We start from the raw sequence: 15,589 nt of genomic DNA, 5'->3' as shown, positions 1-15,589 counted from the left end.
TCGACTGTCTCTCAAAGAACATCATGGCCATAATAATCACATTTATAAGATTAACACTGGAGAAAGCTTTAATGTACCAACTTTAGAATGAACAATTGTGATTGTATGTGAGCAATGAGACACAATTATCAAGGGACTTCCTCCTGCTTACAGCGAAGTGATCACATGATTGATCACCTGTACACTCAGAGAAGGAACAACCAATCAGATGTGTAGACTAACCTTACACCTGCTACACTGTACCTTCTTTTAAAAAATCCTCATAGTTTATTCAGTGGTATATGATTCTGCAAAAACATATATATATATATATATATATATATATATATATATATATATATATATATATATATATATATATATATATATGATAAATGTCCGTGTATGTATTTTTGTCCATTCAGAAAATATTTAGAAAATAATCCAAAGCGTGCACACATCGTAAATACTTTCAGGGTAAAATCAAATTATTGATTATAATCTATAACGACACGTGATTCTTATTTTTTTGCGGTCCGCTCTTTGATGTGGAGCACGTGAACAGACGGAGGCCCTCGAGGCTCAGTCATTCGCCGAGCACACGTTCACTGAATTGAGACTAATTAGCAGGCTAGCAGACTTCATAAGTATGACCTTTTACCGCAGCCAGCGGTTATTGTTGTGACATTTCTCTTAGGCTGTCAGTCCATATCATGGCGTTTTCCCTGGTGAGTTTAAAAACGAAATTAAAACGGTGAACTGAATTAGTTTTGGGCCACGTCCAATGTTATCATTTGACCTTTTTGTGTCATGAAACCACCACCGACGTCCTTTTTTGTGTGTTTGTTTTAGACTTGAAACCTAAATTAGCACCAAAACTGCTGAAAAGCGAGTTTTTCACCTAGCCACGTGTGTCCTTACCTTGAGGTTGACTTACAGCGTGCATGCAGGGGTAATTCCTCCTTCTCTTCTCTGGTTTCCTCCTGCAGAGAAACGACCCCCGCAGGCCGGAGAGCCCGGACTCCGAGTCCCCGGCCCTGTCCACCTGCAGCAACGCCGACATCTTCCGCAGGATGAACACCATGTTGGGCAACGCTTTGGATTTCACCGGTGTGTGCACCACACCCAACAACACCAAGGGAAAGCCAGACCTGTTGTGTGGTAATTTTCTTTTTTGAACCCCCCCCCCCAGTCTGGAGCAGGTGGACTCGGTTTAGGATGAAATATGGTTCAGGATATAATAAACATGGAGCACGAGCAGTTACATCCATGGGGGTTCCCACTCAGAGGGGAATTAATTAAAGGGAATGAACTGGCAGATACACTTGCAAAGGCATGGTTGAGACTGGTACACAGTCTCTATCTAGTCTGTGTGAACATTGTGAAACAGAGGAGTCATTGCTTCACATATCATGTCGGTGATAAAAGTTTGCTTCAGGACGGACGCCAAAGAATCAGCTGAGAAAGCAGGGATTGGAATAATTCAGTATTAAACTCACAGAGTCCTGGACCATGGAGTTGTAACAGTTTAGCAGTTTACTCGAGAGAAACTGGATCAATAATAGAAGTAATTCTTTAATCTTTTAAACTGCTGGCTCACACTCCAGCGTGCAGAGTGGTGGTAGTGAACCTTAACTGTTGGTTCTGACCCGTCCTTTTAGAAAAGGAGGTGGTGGACTTGGCAGGTGAAGGTAATCACCTTACTGTGCTTTTCATTATCACTTTAAACTGTTGATTAATAATCTAGTCTATAAAATGTCCAAAAAACATTACAGATTCCTCTCATTTTCTCAGAGGGCTCATTTGACATCTTTAAATTGCTGGTTTTGTCTGACCAATCGCCCAAAAACCAACAGAGATTTAATGTACAATGATAATAAAACATTTTAGGAGCTGAAAATTGACAGTTTGCCTTTTTTCCCTTGATAAATGTTGATTTGATTATCAGAATTGATAGCAATTCATTTTCTGTGGATAGGCTAATCAATTAATGGCCTGAAACATTTCAGCTTTAGTAACCAGCACAAAATGTGAAGATACTGTCTAAAAACACATGAATCAACCTGGAAACACCCAAGTTTTTAACAGTATGTGAATGTAAAATGTTCCCAGTTTCCTAAAAACTTCAAATTTATGCCAGAATTGCCATCTGTTAAACCTCCTTCACCTTGTCATTATCATCTGAGTGCCAGCAGCTGATTCATGGTGCATCACCATCTGCAGCATTGCAGCAATTCTAAGTGTTCTTTTTTTACTCCCGGAGTGAGATTTGCCAAGATTTAAGCTCAGCACCCTGCCCGCGTCCTTTCTCTGAATTGTTAATTTGCTTATGGCATGTTGGCACTTGTGACTATAAGACTTGTTTCAGAGAATGTAGAGGTTATACTATAATGCTGTGTTCAGTTTGACATGAGCATCAGTACAACACAAATGTTGTGTAACTTTTAATTGACACGAAAGTGAATTGGATCTTAATGCAAGCTGAGCTAAACTTCTGGTGTGGCCTCTCTGCCCCATCCACCCCAGCTTCGTGTTGCTGAATCAGGGCTGTTGCTGGAAGCTTTCCAGACCTGGAGAGGGCAGGGAGGAGCTGGCGGTGCAAATCGCTCGGTCCTCAACATCTGAACAGTCAGCTGCTTGTGCCACAGCGAGGCTGTGTGCGTGTTTCTTTCTTCGCTGTGTATGTGTTTGTACACAGAAAAATCAGGAGAGTTCACCAACCATGGAGCACAGTCATTTTTTAAAAATGAAATTATCACAGCATCCTCAAGTCTGAAATACTTTTAGTTCAAGTCTGCTGAGTCATTCGCTCCCATCTCCCATGCTGCCTCCCACCATGCCGCTGTAGCTCTGCCCCTCGACTCCCCCTCCCTCCCTGCCTCTCTGTCAGCTCGCTCAGGAAACAAGGCTAGACACAGTGTAAGCAGCAGCAGAAACAGCAGCAGCAGTGGCGGCTGTCTTCCCACCGACTCAGAGACGTGCTGCGCCTACCAGAGAGGGGGAGTACTGCTATCAACAAGCCAATAGCTCCGACAGGAATTTTTCATTACACAGTTGTTAGGCAAGGAAGCAGGGAGGTGGGGGGAAAGCTGATGTCATTAGCAGGGGTGTGCGAGTGCATCAGCAGCCATGTCACATGCTGCTAGGTGGGTCAGTGATGCGGACGGAGATGCATGGCAGTTGCACCGGGCACAGAGGCAGCAGGTTAGCTCCCCCGTCAGCCAGGGTAGGGGGAGATGTGATGATGAGGGAAGTTTTTCTATTTCTTTGTTGTTTTTAGTGAGTTTTCTTCACAGAAACAGCTTTGTGTGACAAATCTCTCCAAGGCGTTTTCTATGTAACGCAGGCTGAAACAGCAGTTCTTCTCTAACACTTCCTCTCTCCTCTCTTTTGCTACATCTCTGAACTGGATCTCGGACCGAAAAGAGTCGGACCTGGCTGCGGTGGGCAGCAGGAGGATGCTCTTCCCGAACTGTGGTGGCATGCCCGGCTCCCAGGAGATGCCGTCATCCAGGGGCCCACCGGGTGTCACAGACCTGGACCTGGGCCTCCAGTCTCTCCGTCTGTCCGGCTGGGACAGACCCTGGAGCAGCCAGGAGACAGACTCACACTCCTCCCCCTCCCAGCTTCAGACCAGCTCGCCCTCCAGTAAGTAGCAGGCCTTTTGTTTACCTGAATGTATTTAGGATTCACAGCAAAACCTGCAGCTTGGTCTTCCGTGTTTTATACCACATAATGTCCCAGAGTCAGGTTAGTGGTGTCGGTTAGTTGTTTGCTTTCTCATGACCCCATTTATTTGTACTGTCTGACTGTAGATATCTTAACATCTGTGAGGTTGTCTGCCTGGGTTTGCGTAGCCCTCGTTTATATTGAAAAATGTGATGGTTCATTATTAACAGCAGTGTGTGTCTGCCTGTGTGTGGGAACAGGCTGTAGCGTCACTGGGGAGGATGATGTGGCAGTTTTGCTTTGCTGCATCTCTAGCAATCCAGCAAGCACAAAAACAACCCAGTGAAGCTACTTTTCCTTTCCCTAAACCTTAGTCAGCTTATCCTAGAGGCTAGTCCCACAGTTATATTTAACTATATTACCTGTTGATCACACCGATAATGTCAGGATGTTTATTTTTCATTCCGAGTAGGAAAAGGTTTGATCAGAAAACCGGAGAAACATAGTCCCAACATGCCGGCATAACGTGTGATCGAAGGTGATTTGCGCCGTCGGACAGTTTCGAGATGAGCGTCTGTCTTTAGATAGGTACCACTGCCTATAACTGTGCCCCCATTTGTCCTGACCCATTTGTAGAGCTATAGTTTTATCGCTGCATGTCCAAACTGACCTGGCATAACTTCATTTAGAGCTTTCTAAACTGGGCCCGCAACAAAGTGGGACAGTGCTTTGAATGCGGCCTACAGCTGAATAATCCCCTCAGAGCCTCATGTTCACTGTTACGGGCCACGCGGTACATATCTGTCACAGCTGCCAGCTGACACACTTGGTGATGAAGAGGAAGGAAGATGCTGGTTAATACTTGAGGAATTGCTGCTTAGTTGTAGCTGGACGTTGTTTGGGCAGAGGTGTCGGATGAACTGGCCTCCAGTAATTTTGCTGAAGGGGAAGATGTGTAGCTTCTGTGGTGAGATTGGTTCAAATATCAGCCAAGTTACAAAATATCAAATGTAAAAGTGGAAATGCTCCGACCCAAGCTTTTTAAGTTGCTGCTGGCAGTCAGCTTCAGGCCCACTCCTCTACATGCAGATTTTGGAAACTTGAGTTTGCGTTGCAGCCTTTCAGTTCTCACGAATCAGTGTTTGTGTCTGTAGAATCGGCACACAGACACAGTTTTCTTAACTCTGCTCTCCCAGTTGCAGAACAGGTTCCCTCAAAGAGGAATGAAAGATACAGATATTAGAAACTTTAATTTGCAGTGCAGCATCCCTTCTGACAAATCGATATGGCTCTGTAGACTCAGCACACACGTCCCATTTTCTTCAGTTTGGTCGTCCACTTACAGAACGGACTCTACAACAAACAAGCTGCGGAGAAATTCTGTCACGTCTGCTTGTATGGATCTCTGTGAAATTGCTTTGAGTCATCTGTACACTGTAAATGGTGTAATTGTCCTGTCCCCACAGTGCTTGGCATTCTGAACAGTCCCTTCAGTAGCCTCCTTGGGAAGCCCCCAGGCTACATGCCCCCTGAGTCCATGAGCATGACTGCTGACTTCCTGGAGAAGTTCCCTGGCATGGCTCGCATGGCAAATCGACTGGACTCAAGCTCCTTTTTGGACTCTCGCTCCAGCAGTCCCGAAGACTCGGAGACCAGTGGCTTCAGCTCTGGCTCAGACCACCTCTGTGACATGCTGGTAAGGCACATGATACTCATTCTGTAACTCCTGTTTTGTGTGTTGGGCTCTTAAGGCCCACTCGAGTGGGGAATATTTGTCTCAAACCTAGATGGGCGACCCACTGTGGCATTTTCACTGTACCGACCAAATACTGAGGCTATTTGGACAGAGATTGCTGCATCTGACAGCCAAAGATTTCACCACATTTCATTCACAATTGCCAGCTTTAGTTTTTCACACAGTGTAAAGGGGGGGTGTTCATTCACATGAGTCACTTTATGTCCCTGTTAATGGTCAGTTTTCTGGACATGTCCTTTCTCTTCAGTCGACTTTGCGGATTTCCCCTCCCCTGCCTTATCTTGCATCGAACATGCAGAAGGATCTGCTGCGACTGGGCTCCCGTCTGGACCCCCAGGACTCCAGCTCTCCCTTGACCCCACCATCCAGTGCCAGCCCCTCTTCCTCAGCCATTTCCCGCCGCTGGCGTACTGGCTCTCCGTGGCCCGGCGCCGACGTGCTCGACCAGTCGGATGACGCGTTCAGCATTGAGAGGGAGGCCCGTCTGCACAGACAGGCTGCAGGTAAATCGAAAACACTTCACATTTCTAATTTATCACTGCGCCACCCTTTATGAAAGTGTCGTGTAGCTCGGTTTTAATAGTGTACGCTGTAGTTGTGGCTCCTTTGAGGATAGTGAATTGTGGCTAACCCTTTCTTTGTGACTCAACAGCTGTGAATGAGGCCACATTCACCTGGAGCGGTCAGCTGCCTCCCAGAAACAACAAGGATCCTCTGTATTCCTGCAAGGTCTTTCTTGGTGGCGTGCCCTGGGACATCACAGAAGGTGACTGCTGCTGCCAAGATACTGTCTGCTTTAATTTCACTGTGCCAGACCAGTGCTTCTGAGAGTCTTCTGATTTTTTTTTTTTTTTTTTTTTTTTTCAAGTTTACAGTGCACTGGGTTAGCAGCCTTTATGTAGCTGTTGTAAATCCATAATTCTTTATTTTTTATGGTTTAAACATACGGTTGAAATGATCTGAGAATGTTTTAGCTTGTTACAAACCTCAGCCCCCCGCCCTCACCCCATGCTTAGGTTATGTTAAAATACTTGCTTGTATTGAAAGATTCTTTTCCATATACATCCATATATATTATTTGGATGCATCTGCAGAATATTTTCTTGATTAATTAGTTAGTTTATTCTGTTAAACATAGAAGAGAAAGACAAGAAATACCACTCATAATTTCTTGGACGCCGCAGTGTCTTCAGTTTGCTGGTTTTTGACTTACTAACAGTCCGTAACCTTAACCTTGTCTCTCCTTCATCCTTTATTTCAGCTGGCCTGATCAACACCTTCAGTGGCTATGGCCCTCTGACTGTGGAGTGGCCGGGTAAGGATGGAAAACACCCTCGCTGTCCTCCCAAAGGTAATGTGGCCAAAGGTAACAACGAGTTGGTAGGCTATTTTATTTTCTCCCTGGTTTTAGGGTGGCACTGTGGTGAGCACATGGCATGCTGGTGAGTTATACTTCAGGAATTTAGAGATACTTTGGTGATCCTGGGCATAATTGGAGCATAAATCGTGGTGCTAGAAGCAAAAATGCCTCAGTAGCCCTGGAGTAAATGGCAGTTGTATAATGGTTGGTCTATGTCGACGCTAGGTTGAGTCAGTTCTCTGGTCATATTTCAAACTCTACTTAGTATTGGTCAGCAAATGTCCTGTTAAGTGTTTGTGGGTCTACTTGTGGCCTCTGCCCCTCTCTGGTATTACATTTTTTTTCTGTTTCTGTTGGCATGTACGAAATCATAACTGCCTGAATGGCTCAGCTATAAAATATGAAGACATTTTTGTCCCCAAATGCCTTTAAATCTTGTGATTTTCAGGCCTCTATTAAAGCTGACACTTTACAAATTGCTATTTAAATTAATGACTCGCTTGTCTGGAAGTCTTTTTGTAATTGATCTTTACAGTAACCGCTGCCTGAAAAATTGTGAAAGTCTTTTTGGCAGAGTCTAAATTCACACCATAATTCTATCGGGGGGGCTGCATTTTATTTCTATATCCTAAAATGATTTTGATGTATGGTTTGTAGGGTATGTTTACCTGGTGTTTGAGAATGAGAAGTCTGTCCGGGCTTTGCTCCACGCCTGCTCCCAGGACCCGTTTCACCCTGAGGACAACAGGGAGTACTACTTCAAGATGTCCAGCCGCAGGATGCGGTGCAAGGATGTGAGTAGAAACTAAATGTACTTCAAAGCGTTTTGACCCTACAGCGGTCACTGTCTTTGTGTACTGTTACCATGGTTACAGGTCTGTCTCTGTTCTGCTGCAGTACAGCCTGACTCGGCTCAGAAAATCCAGTTCGTATTTCCAAACTCTGAACAAAACCCCTCTCTAATCTTGTACAGTTAGTGCAGGTACCTGTGCTGTTCATTCACAAGCTGGCAGCTACTTTGATCTTTGTTTTCTGAATATCTAGAGGATAATTTAGATGGACCACTGACATTAATCCTGTAACTTTCTCAACACTCAAGTGCAAGTAACGTTAACGTCACCTCCGCATCCACAGCACTTGATATTTACACTAGTTTACCTTTTTATAGTCAGCGTGCTGCCTGCATGTTTTCATAGTTTGTCTCAGCTGTTTTGTTGAATCTTGTCTAATTCTCAGAGGATTGTGAATGAATTTAGTCCTTAAATCTGTACTTTTCAAGAACAGATAACCTCAGATATCATTACTGACAGACACATAACTTTGCAAGGTCACTATTTACGGTACAGCAGTTTGAGATGCTAGTTCAGTTCTCTTTTCAAAGCTCAAGTTTTATTTGGTTTTAGCCTCATTTCTTTGTGAAAATGGGTTTCAATTGATGTAGATAATCTTGTTTGCTTATTCTATGATCACATTAGAGCTGAAATGATTTATCTCTTCAGCAGATTGTCAACAATTTTGTTAATCGATTAATTGCTAGGTTATTTATCAAGGAAAACTGGCAAACATTCACTGGTTCCAAGGCTTGCTTGTTGGATAGAATGAGAAAAGATTAACCAACCATTAGTTGTAGCCAGACTTAAATCAAAATGTTGCCAGGGTTAGATTATTTTATGCTGGCAATTTTTTTTTTTTTTCCTTTTTGTAGGCAGTTTGTTTTGATCAGACAGTTTCAAAAGTATCTGCAATCCTGATATTGTACCAGTTCTGGTGTCAGAATTTCTGATGTTACAAACAATACCCAGCCCTACTCTCAATCCTAGGTCCTCCATTGGAAAGCAAACGGAAAAAAAGCTCAGTAAGTATTCTGTTAGACTCTCGAGTCTCTCGTCCCTCCTGCAGGTGCAAGTCATCCCCTGGGTGATCTCTGACAGTAACTATGTGCGCTGCCCTGCCCAGCGTTTGGACCCCAGTAAGACGGTGTTTGTTGGTGCGCTGCATGGCATGCTGAATGCTGAGGCGCTGGCCAGCATCATGAACGACCTGTTTGGAGGCGTCATGTACGCTGGCATTGACACGGACAAGCACAAGTACCCCATAGGTGAGACTGTGGACATCTGAGTGGATTTTTCTTTTTTTTTTAATTGACAAATATAAAAGCTAAATTCAGCCTCAGTATGTGCATGCAGATTGTATACATTGTGAGTTGATGGAGCCAAAATAAATGTGTGGATCTGAACTTTGAAATGAGGATTTGATCTTTAGACCATTGAGTCAAAAGTTGACATTGAGTAAGCGATTATATTAGCTGAATTTTTTATATAAACCTACTGGGCAGAATTTTTTTTGCCAAACACTTGGATCCAAACTGAATTATCTTTTCTTGTGTGCAGGCTCTGGACGTGTCACTTTTAACAATCAGCGCAGTTATCTGAAGGCTGTGTGCGCAGCATTTGTGGAGATTAAAACACCCAAGTTTACAAAGAAGGTAAGTTGGTCTGTAATTGGTCTTTGTACTTTCTATAATTAATCATTAGTGTGTCTTCTGCTGTGAGTGACTGGGTGATTAAATGTCTTTACTGGAGGCTTTCTATAGAGATTTAAATAATAAAACACAAGTGAGTATCAAATATTACAAAAATCTGCCTGTTAAAAGATCATATGCAGCACAAATTGTCTTTAAACCCAGTCAAGTGATTTTTTTTTTTTTTTTTTAATTAATTTGAAAGAGGCTGGTGCTCAATCACTGGCTTCTTTTTGTACCTCATAGGGTGCTCATTTGTACTCTACTGCCACTTGCATAGTATGCATTTACATTGCATATAAACCTGAGTTGAAACACAATTTTAAAACAAAAAAAATGTCAAATGTTTTTGAGGGAGAAGAGTTAGTTTATCAATAAAAGGTAACAAATGGCAAACCGACTTGGTAAATAAAATCAAGTTTTCACTCCACTCAAAACATCTGATCTGTGTGAAGTCATGAGACTGAAGTAATGTTCAAATAGTACATGAAACAAACAAACTACATATTTCTGTCATGTTTTCTAAGTTGTTTTCCACCATCTGAGGTTTGACTGCTGCTTTTAATTATATCAACATGTTGTTTCCTCTGTAGTGTTTTAATGGCACCCAACTGGACAGTTTGCACTGGCAGCTCTATATTTCAGCAAACGCTCTTTAGCATTTTCTTCTGGTGATTTTCAAAAAATTCTGTGAAGGTTTGCGATACATTCAGATGGAAACTGCTGTAAACTGAGCACTGTGGCTCTCTTCCCTCAGGTCCAGATCGACCCCTACCTGGAAGACTCCATGTGTCAAGTTTGCCTTCGCCAACCTGGGCCTTTCTTCTGCAGAGACCAGGTCAGTGGAAACTCCCACTTACACAACTGTTTGTCTTGCTAGCAGCGAGGTTTAATGATGACCAGGGTCAGTTGGTCAGACGAACACTTTGACCAGTGGTTTCTGTCACATCTTTCTCTGGCCCAGATTGATTTAACTTATGACATATGTTTGACACCTGAGTGTACAACTAAAGAAGCAAACTTCTCTTGAATCTTACAAGAAAAATCACAAAGAATAGCTGCTGTAATATTTTCAAAAATTCCTTATTTATAATTATTTCCTTTAGACTTGTCATCTTGAGATGGATTGAATTCAAATCCATAGGAATGGGTTAAAACACTGACATTAATCCTGTAACTTTCTCAACACTCAAGTGCAAGTAACGTTAACGTCACCTCCACATCCACAGCACTTGATATTTATACTAGTTTACCTTTTTATAAATGTCAGCATGCTGCCTGCATGTTTTCGTAGTTTGTCTCAGCTGTTTTGTTGAATCTTGTCTAATTCTCAGAGGATTCTGAGTGAATTTAGTCCTTAAATCTGTATTTTTCAAGAACAGATAACCTCAAATATCATTACTGACAGACCCATAACTTTGCAAGGTCTTTATTTACGGTACAGCAGTTTGAGATGCTAGTTCAGTTCTCGTTTCAAAGCTCAAGTTTTATTTGGTTTTAGCCTCATTTCTTTGTGAAAATGGGTTTCAATTGATGTAGATAATCTTGTTTGCTTATTCTATGATCACATTAGAGCTGAAATGATTTATCTCTTTAGCAGATTAATTGGCAACAATTTTGTTAATCGATTAATTGTTAGGTTATTTATCAAGGAAAACTGGCAAACATTCACTGGTTCCAAGGCTTGCTTGTTGGATAGAATAAGAATAGATTAACCAACCATTAGTTGTAACCAGACTTAAATCAAAATGTTGCCAGAGTTAGATTATTTTATGCAGGCAAATTTTTTTTCCTTTTTGTAGGCAGTTTGTTTAGATCAGAAAGTATCTGCAATCCTGATATTGTACCAGTTCTGGTGTCAGAATTTCTGATGTTACAAACAATACCCAGCCCTACTCTCAATCCTAGGGTCAGTCGGTCAGACGAACACTTTGACCAGTGGTTTCTGTCACATCTTTCTCTGGCCCAGATTGATTTAACTTATGACATATATTTGACACCTGAGTGTACGGCAACTAAAGAAGCAAACTTCTCCTGAATCCTACAAGAAAAATCACAAAGAATAGCTGCTGTAATATTTTCAAAAACTCCTTATTTATAATTTTTTCCTTTAGACTTGTCATCTTGAGATGGATTGAATTCAAATCCATAGAAATGGGTTAAAACAATTAAAAATCTTGTTAAAAGACATTTAATAAAATGCACAAAAAGCTTTACTTTAACTGTACTAAACCATAACTTAGGTCTTGTTGCATCAAACAATGCTGCTTTATAATTTGATGATGTGGTCCCTTTAAAGGATAATTCTGGTTTATTAGAACTTTGATCTTTTTGTAGTTTTGTTCACAGTGCTTGAATAATAGTAATGTACTTAGTGTACACGGAGATCTTCGAACACTACTTAAAAGAAAGCCACTTCAAGAAATAAGCAATTATTTCTTGCAATTACAGTCATTCAGGCCAGCAAAGTGAAAAAATGTCAATGAAAATACCGTAACTGTCTATTCAGGATCTCAGTTTAAAGACTTCCTGTCTCAACTATGACCTGTTGCATTTCGTAACTGTGCAGTTTTCTTGTGCAGTGAGAGGTTATTTCTAACATTAGGATGCGCTTGCTCTCGGTTTTGCCACTTCCTGGAGTGGTTCAGATCTTGTTTACAGTCTATAGTTTTGATTGACTGACCGTGAAGACTCTGTTGGACTTCGGTGTTGCGACATTGCTGTTTTTCTGTATTTCAGCAACCAACTTGGTAAGTACTGATAGAAACAATGGGCAATACTGCAAAATAAGATCCAAGTTGTAGTGAAGCAGAATTATCCTTTAATTGATCATGTGCTGTTGTTCCTGAATTCAGTTTGAATTCACCTGAAAGTGTTTCAGCAACATTACTGTCTTTTGTTTCCCAGGCCTGCTTCAAGTACTACTGCCGCTCTTGCTGGCACTGGCAGCACTCCATGGACATCTTGAGCAACCACCGACCCCTCATGCGCAACCAGAAGAACAGAGACTCCAGCTAGAGCAGATGGATCCACACACTCTGAAGGGTCAGAGGAAGAGCCCCTCTCTACGGGGCGAGGCTGCACGCCAAGGAGAGCACGTGTGCCGGGCACCCCTCGGTCCGAGGGCACCATGGCACTCCACCAGGCACTGGGGATATCACTGTTGAAAATGTTCACTTTTGCACTTGCTACATTTTTGCTGTTGTTCACAGTGGCACTATGCACAGTGACCTTATTGGGAGAGACAAGGGGCCCTTCACACTTATGCATTTTCCCAGACTTGTGGCCAGACAGAAAGATGGGAGTCAGCCTAAGGTTAAGAAGTGGATGAAAATGCCATTTCTTTTTTCTTTTTTTGTTTACATGTGTTGCATAGTGAAGAGCAATCACGCAAGTCTCATTGCCGTTCATTGGCAAACGCCATACAGTGCCTTTAAATTTTTATTTTTTTCCCTCCCTCCCTTCCCTACCCCCAGTTGGCATCTGTTTTTCCTGTGCAAGCCAACTGGTGTTTCTTACTTTTGGGAGTTGAATGTTGGGCTTCATTTAACCAGTCGCATTTCAGACATTTTTACGCAGTTTTTTACTAATTTGTACACAAACGGTTTTAAGTCATGACATGAAAATTTTGAACAGAATTCTACCAGGCGGCTGTTTATGGGAAAACCCCCCCTTTTTATTTTTTTTTCCTCATACATTTTTCTGTGGCTATTTTTTTTTTTTAATTTGCCCTCCCAAATTTCAACTGAATGGGCACAAAATGTTGGAAGTACTACTTTAACTTGCTTTGTTGGTCCAGTTATATTAAATGTATGTAACAATAGTACTGGATATGCTACAGCTGGTAATCTGTTTTCTAGTTTCACAAGCACCTGACGGATCCTGTTGAGACTAGAGCAGAATGAACATTGGATTGTACATAGTTTGATTTTTTTTTTGCACTTTTTAATTTGCACGTGTGGAGAGGTGGCAGTGGTTTTTAATCACTTTTGTACATCAGCAGGGGGACACGCCTATGTTACAACAGCTGCTTGTTTCCTGTTGAATGTAAGAACTTCCACTTAGCTGATGATAAATTAACCTATCATTCTATCAGAGCTTGAGTAGACCCCAGTAAATGATTCCACGCTTTCTTATCCCATTTTGCCTTCCTGTTCCAGTTGGACATAAATGCATAATAAGCTGTGTGCCAAAGACAAAGTGTCTTTTCTTTATCCATTAGGTTTGTCATGCTGAGCTTGTTGTCCCTTAGCCCAGCTGCTTTTTAGAGTTTTGAAAGTCTACCTCATTGTGGTCTGCCAAGTTTGCTGCTACTTACAGTTGTGGAGTATGTTCAGATTGGGCACAATAAAGGTGTTTAAGCATTACTGGCTGTGTCTGAACTCTTAATGTGTGTTGTTTAGATCTGACCCAGGTTTTTTTCCTTCTTTCTAGAAATCCAGCACCAGTATTTGTAAATGTCTTACTGCTTACTGAGGTACCAACTAACTCTTGAGTCCGTAACTCAGTGAGCAGTAAGACATTTATCAAGTGTCTTCTTACAGCAGAGTGTAAAAGTAACTGAAGATGTTAAGATGTTGACTGCAGAGAAAAAAAATCAATGTCAGATTTATTCTTGTTTTAAAGCCTTGAAAAATGTCAAAAGAAACTGGTGCAACAACCCATCAATTGTTCAAATCCAAACAGACTAAAACTGCTCTTCAGTTTACTGCTTCAGCTGATTTATAATCGGACAGTGCTCATCTGTTTCTAATCTGATGTCATCTAAGACCTGATCTTAACCAATTTAAGAGATGCCCAGAACTTTGACACTTACAAGTCAAATTGACAAAGTTCTTATGCATTAAGTTTGTGAGTTGGGGTAAAAGCGAAGGATTTTTACTTTTTGTTTTTCCAAAGTCCTTTTGCTTTTATCCATTTGATAAATCCAGACCCTGGTCTCATTAACATCCATAGTCATGACATAGTCTTCACTGCTTCACAGTTGAGAAACTGACTGGAACTTGGAAGCTAGTAATGTTAGTCCTGTGTCTCTCTGACAAGTGGTAATGTGTAAACTCAAGTAAAACTTTAATTTTTTTTTTACATGTCAAAGTCTGTTTACTGGTCATTAGGAGACCTCACAGTGTTGTATATTCTGTGTTCTTACATGTTAGTATACTAATCACTGGGTTGTATGTAGGCTGTGCATTTTCTGTCTCTGGAGGAGCTTTATAAAGTGTGGGGGAAAAGAAAATCACAATCTTTTAACACAGGTTGTGTTAAAAGGGACTAAAACTTAGAATATCTCAATCTCAATAATGGGTCATGGTTCAAAAACACTGGATCCTGAAGTTCTCAACAATTTGTTAATCGTTAAGTCCAACTGTAAATGCAAAGTTTTTCAAATATAATTTTGACCGTTTTTTAAGCAAAAACTCCAAATATTTTTTCAGTTTCTCAAATGTAAGAATTTGAAGCTATTCTTTTATAATACATAATAGTACGTTATCTTTCTATCTTTGGGATTAGGATGAGAGATTGAACGAAAAAATGACATTTTGAAAATCATACCACAACTGGTATGATTGTGATTTTTCCACAGTCCTGTCAAAGGCAGGAAACTATGAGGTCTTATAGTTAAAAATGGACAATGCATATATTAGACAGAAGGATGGAAAAATAACAAGGACAGTAATGTACTTAATAATGTACTAGTTTATGAATTTTTTTGTCATTTGTCATATTTTGGTCGGTAATTCCCAGCTGTAAGTAATAATTATTTTAAAATAATATATAATCAATTAATTAGACCTTGACCCTGATAAGCAGGAGAAAATAATTTGTTGATTTAAGTTTTTGCTAAATTTGAACCTCGTCCATTTTGAGTTAGAGTTTTTCTGGCGGCTGTCTCCTGACAGCCAAAGGTTATAAGTAATGTTACTGTCTATGACAGGTAGAAAAAAAATATTCAAGACCTATGTGAATGAAATTTCATATTTTTTCAAAGGCTGATTTAAATGCCTTTGTAATATTACACTTTAATTTAAATTGTGTATTTATTAAATTAAATTTATGTTAATTTAACATACATTCAAAATAATTAAATTTACCAATTAACCATTTCCTTATGCTTTAAATCATTTTTGAATAGGGATGCACTGAGCCACATTTTTTCACTTCCGATCCTTATTTGGATATCTGCTGATTCCGATACGAGAGCTCTGTTTGCATTATTATTATTGTTATTATTATTTTACATGATACTGTGATTAATCCTCTCCACAGGCAAGTATGATATATACAAATGTATGCATGTATATCC

The 15,589-nt window shown here is 40.8% G+C and overlaps 1 protein-coding gene across 2 annotated transcripts; it reads left to right on the top strand.

The window, feature by feature from the left end:
• The first annotated feature begins 670 nt into the window (after positions 1 to 670).
• Positions 671 to 13,635, top strand: cpeb1b (cytoplasmic polyadenylation element binding protein 1b). Of its 2 annotated transcripts, XM_041035203.1 has the most exons (12): positions 671 to 707; positions 969 to 1,140; positions 3,406 to 3,627; positions 5,115 to 5,344; positions 5,652 to 5,907; positions 6,057 to 6,170; positions 6,666 to 6,788; positions 7,422 to 7,558; positions 8,664 to 8,862; positions 9,155 to 9,249; positions 10,043 to 10,123; positions 12,193 to 13,635. In XM_041035203.1, exons 1-12 carry the CDS (start codon positions 693 to 695, stop codon positions 12,301 to 12,303), a joined length of 1,755 nt encoding a protein of 584 aa, XP_040891137.1. In that variant the 5' UTR covers positions 671 to 692; the 3' UTR covers positions 12,304 to 13,635. The 2 variants fall into 2 exon arrangements, with proteins under 2 accessions (XP_040891137.1, XP_040891128.1); XM_041035194.1 differs by lacking the exons at positions 671 to 707; positions 969 to 1,140 and having other exon boundaries at positions 3,385 to 3,627; positions 6,666 to 6,755.
• The last annotated feature ends 1,954 nt before the right edge of the window (positions 13,636 to 15,589 follow it).

The sequence above is a fragment of the Toxotes jaculatrix genome, chromosome 1 (assembly GCF_017976425.1).
Source record: "Toxotes jaculatrix isolate fToxJac2 chromosome 1, fToxJac2.pri, whole genome shotgun sequence".
Classification (NCBI taxonomy): Eukaryota; Metazoa; Chordata; class Actinopteri; family Toxotidae; genus Toxotes; species Toxotes jaculatrix.
Note: the sequence above shows the minus strand (reverse complement) of the source record. Positions and strands in the feature narration are given on the sequence as shown.